The sequence below is a fragment of the Loxodonta africana genome, chromosome 11, assembly GCF_030014295.1.
Source record: "Loxodonta africana isolate mLoxAfr1 chromosome 11, mLoxAfr1.hap2, whole genome shotgun sequence".
Classification (NCBI taxonomy): domain Eukaryota; kingdom Metazoa; phylum Chordata; class Mammalia; order Proboscidea; family Elephantidae; genus Loxodonta; species Loxodonta africana.
The window spans coordinates 86,691,813-86,713,941 of record NC_087352.1 but is presented as its reverse complement, the minus strand read 5'-3'; the positions used below and the strand labels follow the sequence as shown (position 1 = coordinate 86,713,941).

The following is a 22,129-nucleotide window of genomic DNA, read 5'->3' as shown; positions in this document are numbered from 1 at the left end:
TCTCCTCACACCCCCAATTATTGGCCGGAGTGCGCAGGGGAAACACGCTCGCCTCCCGCACCTGGCCCCCGCGCGCCTCGGGCGCCACCAACTCTCCTGGAGGTAGACGCCCGACTGATTCCCCGCCCCGCTTTCCCTTCCTCCTCCGCGGGTCCCTTCGCCTCCAGCTGCCTGCTTCCGCGGCCGCCGCCTGCGGCTTTGTTTTCCTCCCAGGTTTCGTGCCCCACACGTGATACCGTGTTATTGCAAAGAGCGCTTCGGAGCGCGAGCGCGGGGCGCGCGCACCTATAAATACAGACACCCGGGCCCGGGAGCCAGAGTCCGCGGGGGCGGGTAGGGCCCAGGACCGACCCAGCGACCCGAGGGCGGACGGACGACCAGCCAGCCCAGCAGACGCGCGCGTGGGCCCAGCGGCAGCGCCCCCAGCCCGAGCCCGCGAGGGGCGAGCATGGCCGGCCCGCGGGGGGGCCAGGCCGCCGCGCACTCCGCCCGCGCTCCGCGCCCTGCCCAGCCCGGGTCGTCGCCGCTCGCGCCCGCCGCTTAGCACTCCGGCGCCGCTCGCTTCTGGGGCACCGCCGAAATATCGCCGCAGATGGACACAATGGCGGCTGCTGCAGCCACCGCGGCCGCCACCGCCGGCACGGCCGCCTGCAGCGGCAGCAACAGCAGCGGCGCCGGCACCGACGCCGCCGGCAGCAGCGGATTGCAGCAGCCGCCGCCACAGCCCCAGCCCGCGGCCGCGGCGCCGGCCCAGCCGCCGCCACCCGAGCCCCCCAGGAAGCCACGCATGGACCCGCGGCGGCGCCAGGCTGCTCTCTCCTTCCTCACCAACATCTCGCTGGACGGACGGCCGCCGCTGCAGGAAGAGGAGTGGGGCGGCGGCGAGGAGAGCGGCGCGGTCAAGGCGGGCGGCGGCAGTGCCTGCGGCGCGAGGACCCGCCTCAGCCTGCTCCCGTCCGCCGAACGCGCCGGCTGCACCGCGCTTGCGGCAGCGGCGTTTGCGGCTGGACCCGGCCTCTGCGCCCCGCAGTCCTCGCCACTGCCGCTTCTGCCCCCGGGAGGCCACGCGATCGTGCCCGGCCCCACGGCGGTCCGGGGGTTCGCCGGCCCCTTCGGCGCGGGCCGGGCGTCAGGGGAGCAGCTGCAGCTGCCCGACGGGTCCGGGGGCGCGGTTCAGGAGGAGTTGGAGGAGGACGATGCTTTTACAAGCGTGCAGGTGCCGGCGGCCGCCTTCTTGAGCTGCGGGGCCCCCGGGACTGGGAGCGGCAGTCGGGGCCGCCTCAATTCGTTTACTCAGGGAATTCTGCCCATCGCCTTCTCCAGGCCCACCTCTCAGAACTACTGCGCCCTGGAACAGCCGGGCCAGGGGGGCAGCACCAGCGCCTTCGAGCAGCTGCAGAGGTCCCGGTGAGTATCTAGGACCGGACGCGCGCCGAGCCTCCTGCCGGGTCCTTTTGCTGCGGGACATAGGTCCCTCCCAGTTATCCGCGCCCTCGCGGTTGCCTGGGCTTCTGGCCGGGATTCCAAACCACGACGGCACGCGAAAGAGGGGAAGTCCGTAGAGAATGTGTGATTACATGTGTGTGCAGACCCCGCACACGTAGGGAGCACGAGCCCGGCGCTCGCACAACAGGAGCGCCACGCTCCTGCAGTGTGAGTCGGGACCTGGAAGTGCGGGAGCCCATGAAAAAGCGGCACTCAAACCTCCCATTGCCAGGAGGAGATCACGAACCTCCTGGAACCCGGGGCAGACCCGGAGATGCGCCATGTCCAACGGCGTGCGACACTTCGCAGGCTTAAGTGCGGGCAGATTTGGCTTGTGGAGCCTCCGCCTCGGGTCCGGCCTGCAGCTGTGCGCGCGCGTGAGCCTAAACTTGTAGCTGATGCGCTCCGAACCCCTCCTGAGAAGTTCCTGCCCGCGCTAAAAGCATCCTGGGGCCCAGGACCATTTGGCGTTTTCCTTTTGCTGTTCTAAGAAGTGGCCCTTCTTGCATTCCCATGAACCCGGCCCGGGGAGTGGGGGACAGGGAGGAAGTAGGGCTTGAGGATTCTTTTCTCCATTCCAAGATGCATCTTCTAGAGTTAGGTAAAAGATTGTACTTGCTAGTTTAGGTTGCCTGCAGGTATTAGGTTTTTAGCAAAGTCAGGAAATGTTGGGTATTTGCTTAAAAATTGTTGGGAAAATAGCTAGAGCTTGTCACCGTATGTTCAAGGCTCTTGGGGTTAGGTCTGTGTAGGGCAGTGGGACTGGAGATGGGGCAGACCCTAGTGGGGAGAAGAAGCAGGCAGGCACTTTACCTGGGAGTGCCTTCCCTTGATAAGGCCTCATAGGAAGTTAGTTATAGCATGGACTCCACCCTGGCTCAGTTATTTTAACCCCTTGGAGCATCAGTTTCCCTTTCTATAATGGGACAGTGCCAAAACTTTGCAGGCATCAGGTGGGAGGAAACAACATTTTCTGTTACAATTTCTCACAGCTCAGGCTTACTCTGGCCTAAGTGGCCTACAGGAAAGCGTAAGTTCCTCCACCGAGGTATAAAGGGGGAACAAGCCAGGCTGGCCTAGAAGTTTGCTCTTGGTCTAATTTCTTCCCAAATGGATGAAATCATGCTGTGTAGCATTGCAGCCTGAGTGCACGTGGGCCACAGGCGGGTGTGGAGCGGGGAGGCAGCCTATGACCACATGAGTGAATTATCCATGCTGGACATAGGTGACAGTTGGCTCTGGCATTTGTTGCCAAAGCACGTGTTTCCCCAGTAGTCTCCTCTTTAGCGGGCGTGTGGACAGGAGGGGAATCCCTTCCATCCTGGGCAGGTGGCGCACACACAGCAGTTTCTGGGCAGCTTGATGTTATACTCAACATCACAGGCTGGCCGATAATGACTCTAGTTTGAGCCTAAGCCCAGTTAGTCAAGAGGGTCACGACAGGAATTGTAATAAACATACATGTTATTCTAAACCAGTGTGGAAGGCTGGCCTGCATCTGGTGATGGACAGATATGCTCCTGTTGCTAAAAGCAGCTGGAAATCAGATTGCCTCACACCACTCCAAGAAACTCAATTCAGGGGATGGTGGGGATTTAGTGTGTTGGTATTTCTGATCCAGAGAATATCCAGGATGTAATCTCTAGTCCTATATATGTGAACCTCTTAGATTTTTGTTGACCCCCCCTCAACACACACACAGTTAGCCAATACGAGATGCCTCCTTACCTGACAGTCACGTTAATCTCACTGCTTCTGAATAATCTGTATCTGGCAACTTGATAGGTTTTATTGTTATTATTAGTACAGCTGTCACTGGAAACAGCACCAACTTCAATGTAGATAGAGGGGGTAAAACGGGTTTAAGAAAGCCTTGAGGAATGAGCTTGGCTGTGAGAGGCTGGCTTCAGATTTGTGGAGGCAATGAACTTAAAATATCCTAGGATCCTTTGTTTTCTATACTGTTGTTGCCCCCAAGAAGTTTGTCAGAAGTGTGCTACTCTTCTGATCACTGAAGAGCATCCTTGCTTGCCTAGATCAAGTGTGATTTGGAGTATAAACTCATTTGAACTAGGCCCAGACAAGTTTAAAGAGTGTGATTAGACTTCTTGGTGTGCTTGCCTTCAAGAAAGCCTGGTAGCCTTGTGTAGCTTCATAGGCTCCTTAATGGGTGGGCTCCTGGGAAGTTGTTTTTAAATCAAAATATACTTCCCTGGGGTTAAACCATCGGAAACCCTGGTGGTGTAGTAATTAAGAGCTACGGCTGTTAACCAAAAGGTCGGCAGTTTGAATCCACCAGGCGCTCCTTGGAAACTCTATGGGGGAGTTCTACTCTGTCCTATAGGGTCGCACTGAGTCATAATTGACTCGATGGCAGTGGGTTTTTGGGTGGGGTTAAACAAAAAAAACAAACCTATTGCCTTTGAGTCTATTGAGGTTCATAGTGATCCTGTAGGACAGAGTAGAACTGCCTCATAGAGCTTCCAATTCTGTAATTTTTACAGGAGCAGACTGCCACATCTTTCTCCCCCTGGAGCAGCTGGCGGTGGGTTCAAACCCCTGACCTGCAGTTGAGAGCTTAACTATTATGCCACCAGGGCCCTTTTTCCTGGGATTAGTTTTCTGGTATTTAAAGAATTCGATAGAACCTTGCCACTCAAAAGCATGGTGTCTGGACCATCAGCTTCACCGCTGTTAGCTCCTTAGAAATACAGAATCTTGGGTACCTCCGCTTTAAACAGCTTGAGCCCCCGTCTGCTGTTTAACGAGCCCCCTTCCATCCCTGTGATTTGTATACAAATTAAAGTTTGAGAAGCACTGTTTCAGTGACCCTGAATCTACCTTTTTTTATGAACTTGTGATCTCATATTTTAGGTTTGTTATGGGTATGTGGGGCCCCTGGGTGGCACAAACAGTTTGTGCGTGACTACTGACTCAAAGGTTGGTGGTTCATACCCACCCAGAGGCACCTCAGAAGAAAAGCCTGGCGATCTGCTTCCATAAAGGTTATAGCCAAGAAAACTTGATAGAGCAGTTCTATCCTGTAACACACCAGGCCATCATGAGTTGGAGCCAGCACTACAGCAGTGGGTTTGGTTTGGTTTTATGGGTATGGAAAGATCACAGTTTCCAGGTCTGCACCCTTGAAGCCCTTTCTTTTCTGTTTCTCTCATCAGGGCACTCATAAAACAAGCCATAATTATTGCTTGAACTTCAGACTTTGAAATTCCACAGGGAGGAATATTTCCGCACCCAGGCTTTGGCACAGGGTAGAATGGTTAGTCGATTTAGTGATTACACCATGTCTGCACTGGGGTGGATACTTGACATCTATTTCATTTAATCCTTACTCTCTGTGTCTGAGTACAGCTGTACTCCATGGGGTTTTCAGTGGTTGATTTTTCGGAAGTAGGTCTCCAGGCATTTTTTTTCCCGAGGTGCTTCTGGGTGGCCTAAACTGCCTCCCTTTTGGTTAGCAGCTGAGTGCGTTAACTGTTGCACCACCCAGGGACTACTGCTGCTTACCAGTCTCATTCTGTTAGAATATCTGGGGAACCCAGGCCTGTGGACCTAGTGGTCCTCCTAGCCTCATGGACAGGCCCCAGCACCGGGAAGCAAATTCGCTGGGATTTGATCTTAGACTGAGGTGATATATGGAGACGGGAAGCCAAAAAGATGCCTTCTACCTTGATGCCCCGTGGTGATTCTCTGTGTGGGCAGCAAGCCTGCTTCAGGGAGGTGTTAATAAGTGAAGGGGGTTGTAAATTTATGAGGTGTGTTTTAGGCTTCCTTTTGCTTTAAAAATTTCATCTCGGGCAGCAGCCAGCAGCACCCCTGGGTAACTCCACTTCCTAGAGCTGGTGAGTGGCAGACAGCCACCAAGAAGCCAGGTGGAAGCTCAGGTGAACGAAAAGATGTGTGTTCTCAGGCCTGACAGGAGGAGTCACGGGGAGGGGGCTGGCATGCTCGTAGCCCCCAGGTTATTATTTTAAAATAGCTTGTTTGTTTTGCCTCTTAGAGTACCTGACTTGGTGTGGCGTCTCGAGTAGTTAGGCCTTAAAAGGAAGGAAACTTGTGGTGCAGAATGCTGAATCAGGAGTCTGAAGTCTTGGGTTCAAATCTTGGTGCCATCACAGACAGCTGTATGCCCCTGGGCAAACAACTCAGTGTTTTGAGTCTGTGTCCTCTGAGAGCCTTGGCCTGAGGCTTGGCCCCTTTCAGGCTCTAACGTGGCTGTGATGTGAATTCTAATAACAGGAACAACTGGATTGCCCATCCTGAGGGCTGAGAGAGTGTACTAGGCAGGTGATAAATGCTGTATATCAGGGCTTCTCAAATTTAAATGTTCTTGGAATCACCTGGGATCTTGTTAAAAGGGAGATTCATATTTGGTAAGTATAGGGGGTAAGAGTCTACATTTCTCACAAGTTCCCAGGGAAGCAAATAGACCATACTTTGGGTAGTGAGGCATTATGGGGTACTATTATTGTTCCTATTTTAAGGTCGAGGAAGCTAGGGCTGAGTGTTAAGTAACCTGCTCGAGGTCACTTGGCCAGTAAGCCATGGAAGTGGCAGAGCTTAAACACCGCCCCCCGCCCGCCACCGCCTTGCCCGCAGGGTAAAAGCTGGCTTGTGCCATGACTGCCGTATCATTCTTTCCTTACAATGAAAGACGTGGGTGGACTAGGAGGTGGACAGCCATAGTAGGGGAGGGGAGATTAGCGTTCTTTCTTAACGTTGTCACTGCCTTGCTTTGTGATGTCAGTGAGCTCATCGCTCTCTTGTGTTCATGCTGTAACCTCCTGACCCTTCCGGATTTGAGAAGTCCTGAAGGACTTTGATCTCCTCAGCAGTAAGCAAATACAAGTCTTTGTGGAGCATTTTTAACAGTAACATGAATTGCAGAAGGGAAAGCTGAAGCCCCAGGCCCTCACAAGCCCTGGTAAGGCCTAGGCCCTACCCTTCCCAGGGATGGAGGCCAGTGGCCCTTGCCCAAGATTCTCCCACCACCCTCCCCGCAGTCACAAAGCCTGTCATGTTGAGAGCCAGCTCAGAAGGGGAAATAAGTCGGAAGTCTGCTCATTGCTGGTAGATGCCCAGTGGGGGCAGCGAGTTCAAGTGTGACCTTTTACTCTCCAGGAAGGATGGGGAAGCCAGCACATGGCTCTGCACTGTGTCCCCAGCAGCTGTCAGAGGGAGCTGTGCATGGTGGATCTTTTCCCTGGTAGGAGGGAGAGTTACCAGATGGGGTGGGGCCGTGGGTGGGAGGCCTTTGGAGCAGAGTGGGAAGGAATGGTAGGGGAGCCCAGGTGATGTGACGTGATGTGGGATAGGGAATGCCAGCCTCGTACTTGGAAATCTTGGCTTCCAGCCGTGCCCTCACCACGGCGGGTAGCCTGGATGGGTCCCTTCACCCCCGGGCCTGTTTCCTTATGGAATTGAAGGGTTGGGACAGGTGAGTGCTGCCGCCTCTTCAGGTGTAGCATTCTAGTGTCTTCTGAGGGGGCCTGGGGCACGTTTAGATGGGGAAGTTGGATAATCGCACCCTTCAGAGGTAGACATGGAAGTGGGCTAAGCTTGTTCTGTCTGGCTGCAGTTGGCAGAATGTGGATGAAGCAATGAAGGGTTCCCTTGGTGTAAGGGAGAACTTGAAAATTACCTCAGTGGTGCTCTTTTTGGCAGCAAAGGCGTCACAACTGCACTGACAGCTCTAGGAGGCCATTCAAGCTGGGAGCAGTCCTCCACCACCACTGCCACTGCTGGCATGACCTGCGGTAATCCGTTTCGAAAGAACCTTAGCGTTTACAAAGTACTTGTGATTTCAGCCGTCTACCAACACAGATTGGCAGTTCAAATCCATCAGCCGCTCCACAGGAGAAAGATGTGGCAGTCTGCTTCTGTAAAGATTTACAGCCTTGGAAACTCTGTGGGGCACTTCTACTCTGTCCTGTAGGGTTGTTACGAGTCAGAATTCTACCGAACCGCAGTGGGTTTGGTTTATGGAATAACACAGAGGGGCAGGAATTCTAGTCACGGAGCTGGCTTGGAGTGACCTTAGGTGCTTTGTTATTTGTCAGGTACGTAGTAAGTTCTAGTATTGGGACTTAATGCCTCATATCATTTATTCGTTCAACAAACATTGAACATGTGTTGGGAGACATAAGTAACAGGTAACGAATTACAGCATGGTGCAGGCTGTGTTGGAGGTGAGCTCGTTTTCTGAGCTCCCACCAGGGCAGGGACACTTCATACCACCCATCACGGGGCCTGGCGTAATGCCATGGACATAGTAGTTTTTATTTAACAAACACTTATGCCCACTGTGTACCAGGAATTATTCTAAGCACTTTATGCGGCATTGAGTGAGTTCATATTTATAATAATCCTGAGACAAGGATGAGGCATTCCTGGTTCAGTGGTAGGATTCTCACCTTCCATGTGTGAGACCAGGTTCGATTCCTGGTCAGTATGCCTCATGCATAGCCACCGCCTATCTGTCAGTGGAGGAGGCTTGTGCATTGCTATGATGCCAGACTAGTTTCAGTGAAACATCTGGACTAAAACAGACTAGGAAGAAAGGCCTGGTGATCTGCTTCTGAAAATCAGCCACTGAAAACCCTATGAATCACAGCTGCCTGATCCACAGTGGATCATGGGGATGGCACAGGACCAGGCAGTGTTTTGTTCTTTTATTCATGGGGTTGCCATGAGTCGGGCCGACTAGATGGCAGCTAGCAACAACAGCATGAGACAGGTACTCCTACCATCATCCCTGAAGGGTTATGTAACTTGCCCAGAGTACTCGGCTGGGAAGTGGGAGCTGAGATTGAACCCTGGCAGTCTGGCTCTTATATACCTTGCCTTGCTGGGCTGTGTTTTAGGAGCTGGGCTCGTAAGTGCTTATTAAATTGGCTTCAGCTGAATGGGCAGAAGTTGGTCTAAATGACCTCTAAGGCCACTGCTAATTGCAATATTCTTTATTTTGGTTTCTGCCCTTCCGTTGTTGGGGGAGGACCTGTGTGAGTGAGGAACCTGAGCACAGTCCAGGCCATCCGGGATTCATATGGCTCTGTAATTAAGTCCTCCCAGTCCCTCTTTGCATCCACTTTTAAATTCCTGTAAACTTAATGCCTCTTTTATTTATCTGGTACTTTCTGTGCCTGGTGACGTTTAGAGCATTATGGAATAGGAACATGAGCCTGGCATCCCAAAGAGTTGGGTTTGTAGCCCTGGTTCTGCCACTTACTTTTTAACTAGGTTCTCATCCATTAAATGGGAGTAATAATGATACCTATTCTTGGGCATTCTTCCTTTGTAGACAGTGCCCCAGGACCATCTGTGTAACTTCTCAGCTTCACCCTTTCCCCCAGCCCAGGGGTCAGCAAACTATGGCCTGCGGGCCAAATATGGCCCACAGGCCAAATATGGCCCACTGGTTGTTTTTATCAATAAAACTTTATTGGAACACAGCCACTCCCACTCATTTGTGTGTTGTCTTTGGTTGTGTTCTGACAGGCAGAGTTGAGTCATTGCAGCAGAGACCACACAATCTGCAAAGCCTGAATGATTTATTTACTCTCTGGATCTTTACAGAAAAAGTGTGCTGACCCCTGCCCTAGCCCAGTGCTTTATACCCAGGAGGTATACCTAAGTCTCCTTGAGCCCTTCCCATCAGTCCTTACTGTTCATGCCTTGGTACCTGCCCTGGATGATGCAGTGGTCTTCCGAGAAGCCACTGGCTTCTGTTTGGTTCCCTGCTAATCCCTTCCCCCGAAGAGGGACCTTTGAGAACCCCACATCTGACCCTGTCAGTCTTAAAATTCCTGTCATCTCATGCCAGGTGGCCCTTGGCCTGACGCCCAGCCATCACCGCAGCCTTACTTCCTGTTCCCCTTCTTCACCACCTCCTTCCTCACCATCGTCACCATCGCAGCCAAACAGCCTTGGACTTGAATACTGCTGTCCCTGTTGTGGGTAAAGTGAGGCAGGTTGTGTAGGTGCACCCCTCACCACACCCCACCCATGCCTACTTCTCTGCAGGGATGGGGGTGGGGAGGTGACATCTGTGGAGTTCTGAGTACCTGGACTTTATGAGCATTACTTTGTTTAATTTGCACAGCAATCCTGTGAAATGGGGATTACATTCATGTTAGAGCTGAGGAGACTGAGACTCCAAGAGGTTAAGAAACTTGCCATGTTGCTGGAAGCAGGAGGTAGAAGTGGGGCCTTGACTTCTGGGTTCTGAGCTGGGTTTGTGCTAGACCCAGCAGTGTGCTATAGCTGGCTCCTAAGGCCTTAAACAGGCAGGCGCCTGTGAGCTGCTCGGTTACCTGAAATGGCAATGGTGGTCATATTTACATCAGGGAAATCAGCCAGAGCTACAAGTTGGGGCCTTTTCTTTCTTACTTTTTTCCAGAGAGCTGGCTTATGAGCACACCATTGTCTCCACCACACCTCTTTCTGTTCCATTTTCCCCTTGGGGCTGTGCAGAAAAGTCACTATCACAGGGAGAGTTTTGAAAACCAGACGTTTTATAAGAATCTGTTACTTGGCATAAAACTCGTTGCCATCCAGTCAGTTCTGACTCATAACCACCCTATAGGACAGAGTAGAACTGCCCCATAGGGTTTCCAAGGAGCAGCTGGTGGATTCAAACTGCTGACCTTGTGGTTAGCAGCCATAACACTTAACCACTACGCTGCTAGGGCTCCTGTTGCTTAGCATAGTGGTATGAATTTCCCTGAAGATCATCACCGTCCATTTTCCGCCTCAAAAAATATCTGACCCCCTCAAGCTTCAACCTGCGTGTAATCTAAAAACCAGACTTTTCAAGGACACTGTGGGGCTCAAACAGACGGTTTAGCTTTATGTGTAGGAATCATAAAACCATTAGCTAGCACTCTCTTTTACAAGCTGTGCAAGGTTGTATTTTTATTTTTATTTGGTTTTTAAAAGCCTCCAAGAACATATAATCAATCACGGTTTCCTGGTTTTTTTCCGTCTTTGTTTGTGTTAGCAGTTTGGATAATTGCACACCAGTTTATATTTAACAAGGTTATCATTAATGTGGTTTGGGGTTTATTGCTGCACAGTTAGTCACAAAGACAAAAACTTATAAGGTAGAACATGCAAATGTTAGCAGTTTAAGGCTTGGAATATTGTAATGATGTATGCATGAAATGGTTCAATCTTGTCCCTGGTTTAAAAGCCAGAGTATAGTTAAATCTAAATTAAGTTCCACGGTAAATAGATGACAAACTAGTTAACAAGACACCAATAAAATATTTGAGAATGCCAAAGATGTCTTCATGCCTGGCACACTGATTTTTATTTTAAAGCACTTTACTCACTGATCCAGTTATTTATAAAACAAAATGTCTGCTTTGACAGTTTTAAGAAAAGAAGGAGGGAGAAAGAATACAAGGGAGTAGAGGTCAATGTCTGTGCAGTTTTTTGCTTAAGAAGAAAAATTGGCAAGTTAGGGGACACATGGCTGGTTTGATGTTGGTAGGTGGTTCTCAATGAGTTGTCATGCTCTATTGAGTTGAATAAAGTTAGTTTTGTGATGGATAAATTATCATGTTATACTGTTCATATCAATTGTACTATTATCATAGTATACTAGTTGCCGTAGTATCTACCTTGATTCGTGGTGACCCCAGGTGTGTCAGAGTAGAACTATGCCCTATAAAGTTTTCAATGGCTGAATTTTCAAACGTAGATTGCCAGGCCTTTCTTCCGAGGCACCTCTGGGTCGACTTGAACCTCCAACCTTTCAGTTAGCATCTGAGCATGTAAACTGTACCACCCGGGGACTCCATTAACATTATAGGCTCTACCTATTTGTTTAGCACTTGACAGTTTACAAAGTTCTTCACATAATTTTATCAAAGCATTTCAGAACGGTGGTGTGGTGGCTGTTTTATAGATCACAAAGTCCAAACCATGAAGTGACTCATCCAGAGTCATGTACTATGTATGTGGTGGCAGAGCTGGGATTTTGAAACCCACATTTTCTAATTCTATACTGAAGGTTTTAAGACAAACAAACACACACAAATTCTACCGTTATTATTCAAGAAAAACAAAGAGCTCTATTCTGCTGTTAAAAACATTGAATATATTTTTTTCTCTGAGGTCGAAAGGAAAATGCGTTCTCTTTTCATGGCAGGTGCTCCGAAAAGTGCTGCAAACTTTTATTCTCCTTCCCACCCCAAATCTTCCACTTGGTGTATTCCTAACCTCAAAAGAACAGAAATCTTGGGGCTTGTCCATTTCAGACCTATGGGCTGGAGTCAGTCAAGGTCAGTATTTAAAAATACAGAGAAATATTGTGCTATAGTTTTGGCGAGCCAATGACTTCTCATCCAGCGGGGATGCTGATATTCACATAATAACCTCTGGTGCAGGCCAGCAGAGCCCTGGTTTGGGGCCCTAGTCATGGAAAATTTTCTCAGTAACGATGACTCCCTCCAAATAATAATTTGGTGTCAGTACTTGCTGCATGGAATGGGCCCTTCCGCCTTTCCCACACTCCAGATTCCAGAATGGAAAGACTGGCTTTGAGTCAGACAGCTCTGCCACTTGGTGCTACCTTTTGGGCCACTTGCTTAACCCATCTGAGTCCCAGTTTCCTCAACTGTAGAATGGGGGTATAAGTCCCTTGCCTTTTGGGGGTGTTGCAAAATAAAAATGCAGCATTAAGCACCTAGCAGATTGTTGGGCCCTGACTTACTCATCTAGTGCTGCTATAACAGAAATACCACGAGTGGATGGCTTTAACAAAGAGAAATTTATTCTCTCACAGTCTGGTAGGCTATAAGTCCACACTCAGGGCATCAGCTCCAGGGGGAGGATTTCTCTCTCTGTCAGCTCTGGAGGAAGGTTCTTGCCGTCAGTCTTTCCCTGCTCGAGGAGCTTCTCAGCACAGGGATCCCGGGTCCAAAGGACACACTGTTCTCCTCGCTCTTGTTTCTTGGTGGTATGAGGTCCCCGTGTCTCTCTGCTCACTTCTGTCTTATATATCTCAAAAGAGATTGGCTTAATACGCAACCTGATCTTATAGATAGAGGCCTGCCTCGTTAACATAACTGCCTCTAATCTTGCCTCATTAACACCATAGAGGTAGGGTGGTCACGTCAGATGACAAAATGGGGGACAATCACACAATACTGGGAATCATGGCCTAGCCAAACTGATATGCATATTTTGGGGGGACACAATTCAGTCCATGACAGGCCCTTAGGGGTGCAGCCTGATGAATCCAAGATTGGCAGGTAAGACGACGGGCTGTGGAGGCTGACGAATCCTGAGATCAGATGATGATGAGCTGGATGCAGGATTCAGAGCAAGCTTTGCCAGAGCATCCATATGTAAATTGGATGCAAGCCACACCCCTGAAGAAACTCCCTTTACAACTGATGGAATGATTACGTCAGATCACGTCATGGACGATTACTACATGATTACATAACTGCCAAATTACATCATTACATAACTGCCAAATCACTGAGAATCATGGCCCAGCCAAGCTGACACAAAACCTTAACTATCACAACAGGTTACATACAGTTCAGGATCAGGAATGACTCAGGATACAGTTCTTAGTTCAGAACATCTCCTTGGCAGTGCTCACAGTTAGGCCTCTCTCCCAGCTCCTTGGCCCTCAGCCTCGCCTCTGCCCTGGTTGGGCGAGTGTTACAAAGCTCTTTAGCTCTACCAATAAGTGCCCAGAGGTACCCCACTCCGCCAGTAACCCTTGGCCTGAAAGTGCTTAGCGCTCTCGCTCTGTGGGTCAGCGAACCTAGCTCTGCCAAGTGCCTGGATTAACCCCATTCTGACAGCAAGCCTCCTGCCTGAAGGCACTCAACTCTCTCGCTCAGTGGGTCAGCACACCCACTGTAGCTGCCTCGCTCTCTGGACCAGGAAGCCCACCACACCATCTTGTGCCAGTCTCCTGGTTCTTCTGCTGCCATTTCTCTGCCACCGTTTCTCGCCATCTCTGGTATTACAGCACTCTGTCTCCAAAGGACGCGCTCAGTTCCCATTTCTTCTTGGTGGCAGTGAGGCCCCTGTTTCTGCCTCTGGGATGGCTCATTTTAAGCCTAGTGGGGTGGCAAACTGACCAGTCCCCTCATTAGGGTTCCATATACCTTAATTGCATGGTCCCATTCCCGCAAGATTTCCATGCACCTTATTTGCATTATTAGCAGGCTGTCCAATCCTCTTGGTGGGCTATAAGCACCTTATCTGCCTAGTCCCATCCAATCATTTTGTGGGCATCACAAGATCATGAACTGCAAGGGGGTTCATAGGCTCCTGGAAATTCCTTCCTAAGGGAGGGAGATTAGCAAGGAAGCTGGTGCAAGAGTCCCAGGGAAAACTGAGGGCTGAATGTAAGTGCCTAAGACTATTACTAGCCTGTGACACGTTACCTTTTCACTTGAAGCAGGAGGAGCTCGGCAGCCTTATGGAAGCAGGACACGCTCTCCTGCAGCATCACTGCCTGTAGCCCCTGAAGTCTTTTGTTTGGGTCATGACCTCTGCAGCTCTTTGCTTTTGTCCTGCAGGTGATGGCTCGGAGTTATAGCTAGGATCTAGTTCTCTGCCCAGATGTGCCCGGTCCTCCTCTTCGTGGCCGCTGGGAATGAACAGAAACCCAATGCAGAGTCTAAACAGGCGTGGGGAGGGCGGCGTGTAGGTGGATGAGGCACCATGGAATTTGGGGGGAAAAAAATCTAAATTCTGTGTTCAGTAATTCTGTTTTTGTTCAGTTCACCTGGCAGCTTGTTAGGAGTACAAATTGTCAGGCCCCACCCCAGACCTACTGAGTCAAAAACCCTGGAGGTGGGGCCCAGCCCTTCAGGTAAGTCTGATGCAGGCTCAAATTGGGGAACAAGCTACGTAGACAGAGCCTCCTGTGTTTTGAGCTTTATTGTATCTTCTGAACGCTCTAAACAGTGGTTAGCGTTCAAGGAAATATTTTTATTTGGCTTCAAAATATTTATTCTAGCGCAGGTCAGTGGGTGCTGTCCCTTGACTCTGCCAAAAGCCCAGGTAATTCAGGTTTGAGACACCATACATAACCATTTTTGGTTTGAATTAGCCAGCTTCACTCTTCTTTCCCCCATGGCCACGCTGACTATACGGTGAACTTGTTCTGGAGTCACTGGGTGGTACAAACAGCTAACATGCTAGGCTGCTAACCAAAAGGTTGGCTGTTTGAGCCCACTCAGAGATGCCTCAGAAGAAAGGCCTGGTGATCTACTTCTAAAAAATCAGCCATTGAAAACCCTGTGGAGCACAGTTCTGCCCTGAGACACATGGGGTGTAGCCACGAGTCAGAATCGACTCCATGGCAACCAAGAGCCTCCTTGTTCTAGACTCAGCTTCCATGAGTTCCTTTCACACAGCTTTCCCAGATTCCTGCCTCCTCTGTCAGGCATATCTGTTCCCTCATCTGTGCCTCAAACATTGTACATCTCCTCCTGTTTGAAAGTCTCAGCACACTGTATTGCAGCCTTTTCAGGTTTTCACACTGACTTGTCAAAAGCTTTCTGTTTGTGCCAGCTCTGCAGGTTTGGGGAGAAACTGAGATGAGATCCCTGCCTGTTGTCGACCTGAATGTCTAGTGCTAGAGACAGGCCAGACAAACAAAAAAGGCAACAACAACAAAAACAGCCTACAAATAAAATAAAATGCTGAAATGTACTGTTGGAGGGAATCATTGGGGTCTATGGACGTCTGTAAGGGTGGTCGGGCAGGGGTTTTCTGAAGAGGAGGAGGAAAGAATTAACCACCTAACGGTGGGACATGTGATTCAGGCATTGGAAACTGGGTGTTCGAGGGCTCTGAGATGGGAGAGAGCTTCCCATTTTTATGGAAGGAAAAGATGGCCACGGTAGCGGGTACCTAGGGATATGGGGAGACGAGGAAGCAAAGCTGGAGAATTGGTAGGGACCATATAATGGAAGGAGCCCTGGTGGCACAGTGCTTAAGAGCTCGGCTGTTAACCAAAAGGTTTGCACTTCAAATCTACCAGCTGCTCCTTGGAAACTCTATGGGGCAGGTCTGTTCTGTCCTGTAGGGTCGCTATGAGTCAGAATCAACTTGACGGCAACAGGTTCAGTGTTTTTTGGTTATGTAATGCAAAGCCTTGTGGAATCCGCTGACAAGCTGGTGCCTTGTTGTAACTGCAGCTGGAAGCCATTGAAGTGTGTGAAGCTGGAAGCAGTGTGCTCTGACTGCTGTGTGGTGAGTGGATGGAAGGAGGCGGGGTGGGTGTAGGGGACGTTTGGGAGGCTGTTGTCACCACTTGAGAGTAGTCTGGACTTAGAGTGGAAATGGAGAGGTGTTGGCGTATTGAAGCTGCATCTTGGAAATAGAATTGATAGAACTTGTAGGTAACTTGGGTGGTCCTGCCATCGTGAACTTGTGTCTAGTTGGAGGGAGGCTCAACAAACGGAAGACTCGGCCCATGAGTGCCACAAGGGGGAGGGCCACACTCCTGTGAGAAGCGCTGTGGTGGATTTGACCAGTGTGTTTGGAATGGCGGGTAGGGGAGGCTTCATCCTGGAGTGACTACTGAGCTAAGGTCTGAAGGATGAATGGGCATTGAGTGGTTAAAGAGGGCTGGGAAGACAGGTGCAGGCAGGAGGAACAGCATGTGCAAAGTCCCCCTAGTGGGAAGGAGCACGGGACCCTGGGGGAAGCAGAAGCAGGTCAGTGTGGCCAGAGCACAGAGAACAGGGAAGAGAGCCGGCTACAGTAAGGGCCACATAGAAGATCTTGGAGGGGTTTTTAGACAGGCGGAATCATAGTGAGACTTGGGTTTAAAAGTGATTGCCCTGGCTGCAGTATGTAAGATGGATGAGACCAGGGGAAGCAACAGTGGTGAGGAGGCCAGAGAGAGTACTGCAGTGGTCCAGGCATGAGCTGGTGGCATCGAGGATGAGAGTGGGGTCCTGGTGGCGCAGTGGTTAAGAGCTCAGCTGCTCACCAAACGGTTGGCAGTTCAAATCTGCCAGTACTAGAGTGGTAGTGATAGGTGTATGGAGAAGTGGGCAGATGCGAGCAAGATTTAGGAATCAAGGAATGGATTTGGGATGGATTGAATATGGGGGGGGGGGAGGCATCAAGGGAGGCCCGCGGGTTTCTGGTCTGTGGGCTGATTACAGTCACGAGCTGCCATCTAGTTGATTCTAACTCATGGTGACCCCATGTTTGTCAGAGTAGAACTGCATGCTCCATGGGGTTTTCAGTGGCTCATTTTTCAGAAGTAGATTTCCAGGCCTTTTTTCCAAGGCACTGCTGGATGGACTTGAGCCTCTAGCCTTCCAGTTAGCAGCTCAAAGGGTTAACTACTTGCACTATCCAGGGACTTGTGATTAGATGGTAGTGCCTGTTTAAAAAATGCTACCAAGAAGAAAAATGGTAGACCTAAGCATGGCCCTGTTTCTTTTTGTTGTCTTTTCTTCTTCTTTTTTTAAATCTTGTGCTTTTACTCCTGGTGGCTCAAGGTGATACGTCCGTCAGGTAATAACTTTTTGATTGGACATGTGTATATGAACATTTTTCTTTTCCTCCCAAAGTGGAGGTGAATATTTATCCTTAAAGATCATCCTAAGTTTTATGTTCATGTCTAACTTATCTGGCCTAAAAACTCTAATATTTCCTTTTAAGGTAAATGCTGAACATATCAATTTCAAAAAACCCCAAACTGGATTTCCTTCATTTATTTTTAAAGAGTTACAATTTCTTTTATTATTGTAAAAATATGTATAACAAAGTTTGCCATTTTAACCATACCATACAATATCTTTTTATTAACAAAAATAAGCTTTTGAACTAGATTATTAGGTTTTTCAAACAATTCCTAGTTCATTTTGCACGTATTTGCAACTTACAACCAGGCGCAGAAGTATGAGTTGTCCTGAATGTGGAGCAGAAAGATATATTCTTGAAGAGGAACACAGATGCCTTAGGGAAACCGCTTAATTACTGCACTAACTAAATGCCAAGTACCTTGTGTCCGAGTTATTTTGTGCTTGTTCTGTGATTCAGAGAAAGGCCGGGGTGCATTCTCAGTATTGCAGCAGGAACCGCGTCTCTCTCGTTTCATTGGTGGTTTTTAGTGGTAATGACTGGCATGTCGAATGCTAACTTTATGTGAAGGTGAAGAGTATGAGCCATGGAGCCATATGGAAATCGGCTCACACCCCAAATCTGCCGTTCACTGTGTGTGACCTTGGGCAACTTCCTTAATCCTCTGGAGCCTTGGTGATCATCTGTAAAGAGGGGAAATAATATTAAATAGTCAGATACCTCAGGGGGTGGCTGTGAGGACTATGTACTATTCTTTCTGTACAGCACTTTGCACAATGCCTGGCACATAGTAAGTTCTCATTAAATATCTAATATTGTTGTATCTCTGGTACTATGCTGGAGCTTTACATATGTCATGGGGCTAATATCACCATCCACCACCTGTGTGTCAGTTTGTCATACTGTGGTGGCTTGTGTGTTGCTTTGATGCTAGAAGCTATGCCACTGATACTTCAAATACCAGCAGGGTTCCCTATGGTGGACACGTTTCAGCAGAGCTTCCAGACTAAGACAGGCTAGGAAGAAAGGTCTGGCAATCCATTTCAGAAAATTAGTGAAAACCCTATGGTCACAACAGAATATTGTTTAATATAGTGCTGGTTGATGAGTCTCCTAGGTTGGAAGGCGCTCAAAATACACAGTGGCCTCAACAATGGACTCAAGCATATTAACGATCATGAAGATGGCACAGAACCAGGCAACATTTTGTTCTCTTGTACATGGGGGTCTCCATAAGTCAGAGCCAACTCGAAGGCAACTAACAAGAATGTAAATGAGAACTTTGAGCTTTAGGGAGTTTAATTTTCTTGCCAAGTCACACAGAGCCTGTGGGAACAGAGTTCCTGTCTAACGCTGAAGATCTTGCTCTCACTATTTGCTTTATTGCCGTTTGCCACGTGTAACGTTTTATCTGAATAAGTTTGTGACCCTCCTGAGCAAAATAGGTTCTTTTCATTAAGATCTGGTGGCATTTCTTGACACTTTCCTCCTCCCATTATGTTCATGTCACTTACCTATCCTGTTTGACAACGGGTGTGTCAGTGAGAGACTGCTGGGTGTGTATGGAGTGACTAAGCCAGGTTTTGTATTTGACTCCGTCTGCTGTAAACGCTGGTGAATAATTGGGGCTAGGCAGAATGAAACAAATGTGAACGTTATATTTCAATCCAGTTATCCGATTGAGATACACCCTCCCTGCAAGCTGGAAAGGAGCTTGACTCCGGGGCTTATTAAGAGGTGTGGTATTTCTTTTGTGTGACTTAAGTTCTTTTGGAGCAGGAAAATGAAGTTGAGACTGAAATATAAGGAAATGAATAAGATATGTGCAGGCTGGTGAAATCTGGAATAAAAAAATATATATATATTTACATGAGAGTTCAGCTTTGATTTTATATTGTCACAAATTGGTACCAGATGCCGGTATTTCAGACAGATACCCAAGCTGATCAGAGAGTGTGAGTTGGAAAACAAACCACTTTGCCATTTGGAATGCTGATTGATATTTTAGAAGTTCCCTTTTGTTTTCTGAGGGAAAATTATGCCTCTTACAGACCTAGAAAACAGAACTTTTCTAAGTAGCAATTCACAGAAGATGCCCAAGGGAGGAAGTCTCCAGTTTCTTTTTACAACCCTGGCAGAAGTAATGGAGGTGACATTTTATTAGCATTGGCATCTCCTACTTTCCCTGGGAGTTAGTTCAGCCTTGTGGAGCCATGTCAAGAGCTCATGGCTTCATTTCTATTTTCCATCAACCTCTAGTCAGAGCAGAAATACTGGACTCCTATGTGGACAGCCGTGCTTCATGTGGTCCCCAGGGGGCAGGGTCCCAGAGTCTTGGGGCTGCTGTCTACAGTCTCCCCCTGTGGTTTTTTCCTTTTTTTAAGTTCTGAGTCTTCAGTTTGCACTCTACTGTTTCCTGGTCTGGTCTCTGGCTGACATTTGAATGAAGCGTTGCGTGAGTTTTGAATTGGATGGCACCTCTGGCAATTCCTTGAAGGCTTTCTGAATGGTGCTGCTGTGTAAGAATGTACACTGATCTTGTGGAGTCGCCTTGTGACCGGGAGAGCTCAACCTGGGCTTGGGCTCGGCTCCTTGGAAAGAGCAGACTTGGTGAGAAACGCTCTCTGAGGCTCAGATGCTAGGAGTATCAGTGTGGACATGCACCAGTGGGGTGGCTGGAGGATCCAGGGAGTGTTGTGTGGTGAGGATGCCCAGAACAGAGAAGGGGTACCCTGGAGGGTCACCAACCACCCACACCAGCCTTTTATCGCCTACAGGGTCTCAGAGGAGAAGGAATCCCGAAGAGGTCCCAAGAGGTGAGGCAGCCATGTGTTCTGAGCTCCCTCCCTGTACATTGAAACGAATGGATGGGTGCTCTCCTGCACTCTGGGGTTCACACTGGCCAAAGGCTTTTCAGCTGTGAACAGGAGACCCAGAGGGCCAGAGGGCACCGAGACTCTGTGTTCCAAGTGCAGTCAGCCCTCATTATCCGTGAATTCCGTATTTGCAAATTCAGCTACTCAACTGGAATTCATTTGTAACCTCAGATCAGTGCTCATGGCATTTACACATCATTCAGATACGGTGCAGAGCCCCCCCCCAAATTTTAGTTCCCTGAGACTCACGTTGCCTCATGCCCTGATGTTTAACAAGGGCTGCACTCTGCCTTCTTGTCCCAGCTCTCATGCTTTAGACAAGTGTCCTTTCTGTGGTCTATTTAATACCACGTTTTCCACATTTTGTGGTTTTCATTGGTAACTTCGCAGTTTGAAACGGCCCCTGTAGTGTTTAAGTGCTGTCTAGTGTTTGTCAGCACAGGAAGGCTGTGGCGAGCCTTATGGAGGAAATAAGTGTGTTAGATAAGCTTCATTCAGGCATGTATCATAGTGCTGCTGACCATGAGTTCAGTGCTGATGAATCAATAATATATATTAAATCAGGTGTCTTTAAACAGAACCATATTAACTGTTGACGAAAACATTGTGCCCAGAGGCTCTCAGGAGCCTAACCCTGTATCTGCCCTCAAGCATGGTTCAGTATTTGCTATTCTGTGTTCACAGTGACTTTGTAGAATGTAAAACCTTCAAATAATGAGAATTGATGTAATTATACATTTTCTCATTAGAGCCAGGATGCTTTTTTTTAAATCACTTTATTTTTCTTGTATAAAAACCACTTTGTGGTGGCCACAGCTGAAGGCTGGGTCCTCTGCGTGAACACGCTCATGTGGGTCTTTAGGAGATGGTCAGTGAGTTCCTGAGCGGAGACTTGGTGGACACAGTCTCTTTCCAGAGGTCAGGGGTGAGAGAGCTGTAGATCTCGGAAATGGCATCAGAGGTGGCTTTGGTGAAGTTACCCAGGTGGCAGTGCAGCCCGTGGCCAAGATGTGGCAGTCGTCAGTGCCAGCCTCGGCAGCAGCTTGCTGGGCACGGGGGCCAAGACGATTCCAGTGCCTCTGGGGGCCGGGATGAGGCACACCGACCAGTACAGAGCCAGGATTCTTGATGTCCAGAGTCTGAGCTTTTTCCTTCTGTGCTTGCTTTACTCTAAGGTAGTGATATTTAAGTATTTATTAAGTGCCTACTGTGTGCCTGGGAAGGAGGCCTGGCGGTACAGTGGTTAAGTGCTCCGCTGCCAACCAAAAGGTTGGCAGTTTGAGCCTACTAGCTGCTCCAGGGGAGTTGGCTCAATGGCAACAGGTTGGTTTGTTTTTCTGTATGTGCCTGGGTAGTTTCTCTAGATTGTCATGGTGTCATGGGAAGGCCCTTTCTGTTACAAAGACCTGCCTCATTACTTCGTATTTACGCCTCAAAACACCCCTGAGGTGGGGAGAGCTGGCTTTATGTCTTCACTTGATTGATGAGGAGATTTGATGTGTTGCAGTCACGGTAGAAACAGATCTGATGCTCCATCCCATTTCCTTGCTCTACACTAGGCTGGACAGGCGTAGATACGAGATAGCATGGGTGCCATTTAAAAGGTGACCTGCTTTCTAATAATTTCTTAGACTTAATTAGATGAAAGCTGGAACAGCACTGTGTTAAGAGTGTATGTTCTAGACTCAGACTTCTATTTCTGAATTCTGCCTCTGCTACTCTCTGCTGTGTGACTTTGGGTAATTTATAAAGTAAAACCTTTCTGATCCTTGCTTTCCTCATCTATAAAATACAGGTAGTAGTAACACCTAGCTAGCAGGGGGTTAATGTGAAGATTAAATGAACCAGTATACAGCACTTAGATCTGTGCCTGGCACATAATAGGTCCTCTGTGCCTGTGAACTATGATTATCACTTAGCGTGGAAGGTCCTCAGGAAAGACCTGTTGAGTCAACCAGCAGTGACTCTAGAAGTTAGGGAAATGGTAAAGTGTAATTGTAATTTTCTGGTCCAAAGCTGAGAGAAGATTTAGCAATTTTCCAGTCATTTTGATCCACTTGGGTTACATAGTTCAGACCTAGAGAAGCTGCTTTGGAGCTTTATTTATCCAGTGTGACTGTCATCAGTCTCCAGATGAGCAGACTGTTGTCAAGTCTGTGTCATTT

The 22,129-nt window shown here is 48.8% G+C and overlaps 1 protein-coding gene across 1 annotated transcript in view; it reads left to right on the top strand.

Annotated features, from left to right (window-relative positions):
• The first annotated feature begins 601 nt into the window (after positions 1-601).
• Positions 602-22,129, top strand: part of CABLES1 (Cdk5 and Abl enzyme substrate 1) — a 145,128-nt gene continuing 123,600 nt past the window's right edge. The window contains exon 1 of the mRNA XM_064293222.1: positions 602-1,407. Coding sequence (XP_064149292.1) covers positions 602-1,407 — 806 coding nt within the window. The remainder of the gene's footprint in view (positions 1,408-22,129) is intronic.